Source organism: Belonocnema kinseyi, chromosome 2, assembly GCF_010883055.1.
Source record: "Belonocnema kinseyi isolate 2016_QV_RU_SX_M_011 chromosome 2, B_treatae_v1, whole genome shotgun sequence".
NCBI lineage: Eukaryota > Metazoa > Arthropoda > Insecta > Hymenoptera > Cynipidae > Belonocnema > Belonocnema kinseyi.
The window spans coordinates 39,446,795-39,453,599 of record NC_046658.1 but is presented as its reverse complement, the minus strand read 5'-3'; the positions used below and the strand labels follow the sequence as shown (position 1 = coordinate 39,453,599).

Genomic DNA, 6,805 nt, shown 5'->3' with positions numbered 1-6,805 from the left:
AATATTACAAAATTATTATGAAATTAATTTTGAAGAAACCCAAGATTCCCAATCCTGATATTGCTATTTGTCTAAGCGTCTTAATCCAAAGAGAATAAGAAGAGAATTGAGAAACTTAAGAAATACTAAAACTCGAAATTCCAACGGTACCGAGAATATGAATGCTATATAGATATACTACAGATACATCTTGGTAAAGAAAGTTTGAAGGCTTGGACCCTTGAGTGCGCATGTGTTTCCATTGTTATGGCCGGAGGAAGCAGTAGAAAGGCCTGCCGGAGTGCTGTGGGAGTTTGCAGGAGAAATTCGGCAAATTGCGGTAGTGAGCTACTGCAACTTCGGCGGGCAGAAAAGTACCGGCCGGAGTTTGCAGTAGCTCCTGCGAACCTCTTGCGGGCAGTAGGTACTGTTTCGCCGGAGTGTGCAGGAGGCCGGAGGGCAGTTAGCAGTAGGTATGATACTGCTCGTCCCATCTCTATTTATCAGTGTTAGATCCCCCGGCTTTTTCCTTAGATTAATAAATATTTTGTATTCAAAGTTTGAGGTTTGATAGCAAACATGCTAACGTACGTCCCTGCGCATTTTTTGTGGGTCAATTCGAAAATAATTTTGATTTTGCTGAAAACGTGTGTGTATATTTCGAGGTCATGTGTGTTACAATTCTCCCGAGCGTTACTTCCAAACTACACAATATTTTTAGCCAAAAAGTGTAGACATAAAAATAAACATTTTAACTATGTCCCGGAACTAACCTTGTTTGTATGCAATCAAAAAAGTTTATTTCATAAATAATTGCCAAATTATCGGAAAGGAAGAGCTGAAAAACGAAGTAACCTCAAAATAATGCACATGCATAAAATTTTTATTTAGAACAACAAATTTTTTTTATTATCCCTCAAAATAGAGTCCGGGGACGTCCGTTATGATATTTTAAAGCATCTCCGAATTCAGTTTTTAAGATTTTTCATTTCTGTGGAAAAAAGCTAGGGGAACTGTACCAGATTGACGACACGACAAAGTATCACATGCCCTTAAATACTTGGTCAAATTGTTTATTTATGAACTGCAGGTCATTATCGTGTAAGATTCCAAACAGTGCTTTTGAAGAATCTTCAGCTAAGGTAAACAGTTCACGCTTGTGGCAACGTGTCCCGAGGTCGTTATGTGATAATATTTATTCCTTTGTTTTTAACCTATTGATATTAACCTCCCTGATATTAAGCCATTTTTTCTCGTCATATGGTGGGAGTTGAACAGTGTTGATGTCTTCTGTGTCTCTTTTTTGTATTTTCTTTCACAGCTTTCCTTCTACATTAGGTTTCCGAGCACAGGGTGTCTACTTTGTGGGAATTTATGGAAATGCGGGAGTTGTTCTTGATTTTAATTCTGATGCGGGAAGCTCATTTCATTTCTTTATAATTTTTTTAACCCTTTGAGCTACTTGCGTTACTTAATTCTTACATAAAATTAAAGAAGGGTACCAAGAATGCATGGGCATTTGGCCCACGCCCCCACTAATGAGACTGGTACCAAATGAAAGCTTTTGTTGAGTAGATCAAACTTCACAATTGGCACAACGTTGTGAAATTTAGCCTTCATACTGTTTTCTGACATTCAATGTCAAAACTCCCACTAAGAGTAAAAGTAATATTGTGGGGCAGAATACGTCAAGCCTCCCCACCTAAAATAATTGTTTCTCTTTTATCGAGTTAAAACTTGGCTGAATTATTAATTAATCAAATCTTTTTATAAAACGGTTGTCAATATACAGGGGCCTGAAGTTTTTGAATTTTCAGCTTCACGTGAATGTAGCTTCTTTTAGAAATTTACGATGAAACGTTTATTACTGTGTTTTTGCAAGCTCTTTTCATTTACTTTAAGTTCATTATAAAAGATTCGCCCCCCCCCCCCCTCAGGACATCCCATAACGCTCTATACGTTCGGATAGTCTGTGTTGTATCAGAAGTTTGTTTACATCGGGACTTTGAGCATATTCTGTACCGAGTTTAGAGACTATATACGCGGCCCTGAGTGTTTTAACATGAAAAAAGCGCTTGTCACTGTGCCGACCAGACCCAAGGCCGGCACTGTATTGCGAGATGAGCGTTATCTTCAAAAAATCTATAGTAGTTTTTTAAGTATAATGAATCATTCTTTTTTCCAGCAATAAAATAAATGCATCTACTTCTGGCTAGCTTAAATATGAAGCGGAGATTGGAGGCAGCAGTGGAGCGCCATCTTTGTCGAGCCAATGATATATCCCCACTCTCCGCTCTACATTCAGGCTGTCTTATAGTAAATGCGTTTATTTTAATATCTCCGGTGTAACCAGCCTGACCGAGGATTTAGTTGGACGTAAAAAGTTCCATCGTTATTATAATTGTAAAATGTATTAAAGACAACGAATTTTGTGATCTTCACTTGTCTTGTACTAAAAGTGCATGATAACATGAGTGTTAGCCAGTGTTCTATTTAAAAAAATCTATTTTCTTAGTTTTATTTTGGTTAATTAGAAGTGTAAGCGTGCATGAAGTACACGTGTATACAAACGTGTTTTTTCGGTCTCCTGTACTATTTTAGTTTCTTTGAGTACAATACAATTGTAAGCGTGTATAATAGTACTTTTTTGAGTTTAACTGTAATTATGAGGGCGTATCAAAATACACGTATAATAATATACTAATAAGTGTCTGTCAGTATTTCTTAAAATCTATTTTTGTCGTTTTATTTAGTTTGACTAGAAATTGAATATTTCATTTTTTTGTACTCTTATTTTGTCTCTCTGCGCCTTTTTCGGAATTTAATTAGTTTAAGCGTAACTATGAGTGGGTAACAATTGCATCGGCTTTTGGCTATTTCTTTATTTATTTGTGCAGTGTTTTGTTTTCTATTTTCTATTTTAGTGTAATTGTGTTTAGCTATAATTGTAAGCGCGTAATCAGTCCGTTTGCTCGTAGCTGCTTAGTTAAAAGGAAAGTGGCGTCCAATAAAAAAATCCGTCGCCTGCTGAGCCCGAAAAAGCTACAGGGTTAGGAACTAGTCAATCTAAGAAGGCTTTAAACAAAGAAAAATGTTCCTGTTATGGTAGAAGACTTAGAAATGACAGACGTCATTCTATTGTTGGTCAGGAAAATCAGTCATTGCGGGATTACGCTTGCAGAGAAGCAGAAAATCGCCGAAGAGTAAGGCGCATGGATTAACCGAGCATCGTTTTGCCGCCTGAGCAGTACGAATTCATATCCCAAGCATATTTTAGAGACTTTAACACACCTAGACGTTCCTTACCTACACCTGCTAGTATACCCTCTATCAGTAGCTCACAGAATGAGGTAGTATTAGAAACACCGCGTGCATTAGACTCACATAAACAATGCTTCTTCCGTTGTAAAGGTCTTATAAGGCTTTTCCGCATAAATGAGGCACTTAGGGAACAAATGATGCGTGACCATAATTATTATATTCCAAAAGATGCCAGAGTCTGCAGAGAACACGATGACTTTTTTTGGGAGTCTAGGCCACTTCCACCCAACTTTCACAATTATAACGCAACACAAGTGCAGGATGCGTTTAATATGCTGAGGGATATAGCACTAGAGACAACTAATCGATCTTTCTATTTTTATGTTCCTGCTGAAATTCCTGAGAATATTTACAAGCAGTGGCTAGGAATAAAGAAACATGAGTTCCTTGATCTAATCAATATGCTCCCAAACCTCAAGAATCTCAAAAGGTCTTCTACTGCTCTTGCAATTTACTTAACGAAAATGAGATCGGGAGAAAGGCATGGCAGACTTTCTGTTATGTACGGAATTCCTACTAGTACAATATGTTTCTTGCTAGGCAAAGTCAGAAATATACTCTCAAATGAATTTGTACCAAAATATCTTGGTTTTAATCATATAACAAGAGAGCAAGTAATAGAACACAACACAACAGTGTCAAGAATACTTTATTCTCCAGATAATGACAAGCTGATCACGATGCTAGATGTTACTTACTTATATATACAAAAAAGTTCGAATTATCAGTTTCAGCGTAAAACATATGGCGTTCAAAAGAAAAGGAACTTGGTAAAACCGTTTCTTGCTGTCTCGCTAGATGGATATATTTTAGACGTCTTGGGACCCTACAAAGCCACTGATAATGATGCCACTGTTATTCAAGACATAATGAAGCGCTTCCAAAATGTGCGTACTTTTTTTCACCCTGGAGATGTCTTACTTGTCGACCGTGGCTTCGGTGATGCTTTGCAACCACTACGCAACTTGCACTTGCACGTTAAAATGCCAGAATATGTTGAATGTGGTGAAAGCCAACTAACGGTTCAACAAGCTAATCGTTCTAGGCTTGTTATAAAATTTCGCTTCATTGTTAATGTATGTAACGGCAGAATTAAACAAATCTTTTGATATTTTAAAAAAAAATCCAAAATAAAATCCTCCCACATATGAATGAAGACTTCAGAAACGCTGCAGCGCTTTGAAGTTACGTCCCATGAAAGTATTCCAAAGTTTCCTCATCTTACAGAATCAGACCTTGCGAATCATCGGCTTAGGTTCTTACCAACTCTCTCAAGTCGAGTATTATTATGCTGAACACGTAAATGAAGATAGAAGTATGTCTTCGATGTTTACAAACACCCTGGCTCTTTACCCCTTGACAGTGTCAATATTCGAGCCATTAGACCGTTGCTAGTGAGAGGAAAGATTCGTTCTCGTCATTGCTCTGCTACAAAATACTTCCTATATATTCTCGTCGATCTTGAGAAGTCCCAAAATGATTCAATTATTGGTTATTACTGTCTCTGTAAAAACGACAGTAGAACAGTAGGTTGCTGTGCCCATGCAATGACCTTCCTATGGTATCTTGGGTATGGAAGGTTCCAAGAAAGAATTAAACATCCAGTAGCCAACTTGAATAATATTTGTGTTGTCACAGAACTTTCGAATGATAAGCAGCCATCATCATCTGAAGTTGAGACGTCACGGTAAATCTAAGCCGAATACTCACAGAAGGCTACATTCTATGACATTTATCAGATGAAAAACTCGACCGTTTGATACTTTTCTCATGAGTGGGGGTTGATGGGCCATTTTCGGTAACATCCTTTTTAACTAAAAAAATTCGAAATGAAAAAAGAACTGTTATGGTAACCTTGAAGTACATGAAAATAGCTTTTCAAAACATTTATAAAAGTAAAATCGTATATTCCTTAAAGAAGTTACTATTACGTGAAGGTAAAGGAGCGCCTGAAAATGTACAAACTTCAGGCCCCTGTATATTGACAACCGCTTGATAATTGGACGTATGGTTTCGTGAATTAATAAACGTCCACTAGGACTATAATTCAGCCAAGTTTTAGCCCAATAAAACAGAAACAATTATTTCAGGTGGGGACACTTGACGCATTCTGCCCCACGTATTACTTTTACTCTTACCAGTCACATTAGTGGGGGCGTGGGGCCAATTCTTGTTGCCATCTTTTTATTAACAGTATTACAAAATTAAAAACTATATTTTAAAAATAAATTGTAGTATTATTTAAAGCAAATTAAGCATTTTGCAGCCCACTATGCATTGTTGTATGCATATATCGATGGGTTCTACGAATATTAGGCTATTGTTCTGTTACCGTTAAGAAAGCGTCTATTATCTTATTACAAATAAGCTTTAGTCTATCTTTACCTTACCGATAATAATTAGGCTAACTTTAATTTGTATGAAATTTAGTAAACACGTAAAAGTGTTGGAAGAAATAAAAATCTTTAGAAATTTCTTGTTTTGAAAGTTAGAGGAGCCGAAATTACAATACTGACTGTGATACAAAATACTGGACTTTTTAATTCGTTTGAAATGTTTCGAAAAATAGTAGCTTATTTATTCCTCCGGAAAACGTAGCTAAACGCAGTTCGCCTAATTCTTATCCATCGCGGAAAGATAGACTACTCTCGGCGAGAAAACGATAGGCACCTGACTGTAAAGCTTAACAACTCAACAACAAAAAATGATAGCGCAAAAAAAACAGTCAAATTTATAACATTATTTCTTATACAAGGGGCAATAGGAAAAATTTGAAAAAATTCATGAGCATGAGGAAAACTGTTGTGAACCAATTGCAGTTGAGAAATTTGAAAAATAATAAAAATCTTCAATTCTAATAAAGATATTAAAGCGATTCAAATTGCAAACTGTAACGGATAAACTCTGTAATTATTTTCAATCACACGGAAGGATGTGATAGTCTTATTTTTTGTGAATATCGCGATATGTTTAGACATTTTTTTACATAAACTCCTTCAAGCTCGATAACGTAGAACACTTTTAGCTTTCATATGACTATTTTTTTTATTGCGCTACTATTTTTTTGGCTGAGTTCTTAACATTCAAAGGTAGATTCCTATCGTTTCCTCGCTGATAGTAAAGCATATTTTGTAATAAGATGATAGACGCATTCGCTTTCTTAACGGTAACGAAACAATAGCCTAATATTCGTAGAAGCCATCGGTATATGCTTCTATCGCAAGAGGGACCTTATATTTATAAGCGGAAAAATAGAGGAGTTTTCCGGGATTGTTGTAGGAAAAATGTAGTAGACACCCTGGAGTAGCTCTTGGTTCAGAGCTGCCAGATCGTGGATGGAAATTACCCCCACCATACCTACCGTTTGGGAGCCGCAAAACAGAAAGTGCATGATTACCACTGAGAGTTCGTATGTAAGCCGAAAATGCACGATTCGACCTCGGAGTTCTGCTGTACGATGATTGCCGATCTGAAGGCTTCGGAAGACTTCGGTAGTCTTCTATTT

At 36.8% G+C, this 6,805-nt stretch overlaps 1 protein-coding gene across 3 annotated transcripts in view; it reads left to right on the top strand.

The window, feature by feature from the left end:
- LOC117167151 overlaps positions 1-6,805 on the top strand; it is a 94,855-nt gene that overhangs the window by 66,603 nt on the left and 21,447 nt on the right. Inside the window, exon 4 of one of the 3 annotated variants that reach the window (XM_033351872.1) lies at positions 2,165-2,579. The exons of the other annotated variants lie outside the window; for them this stretch is intronic. Coding sequence (XP_033207763.1) covers positions 2,165-2,170 — 6 coding nt within the window. The 3' untranslated portion in view covers positions 2,171-2,579. Of the gene's footprint in view, positions 1-2,164; positions 2,580-6,805 lie in introns of those variants that run through there. 3 annotated transcript variants of the gene reach the window in all.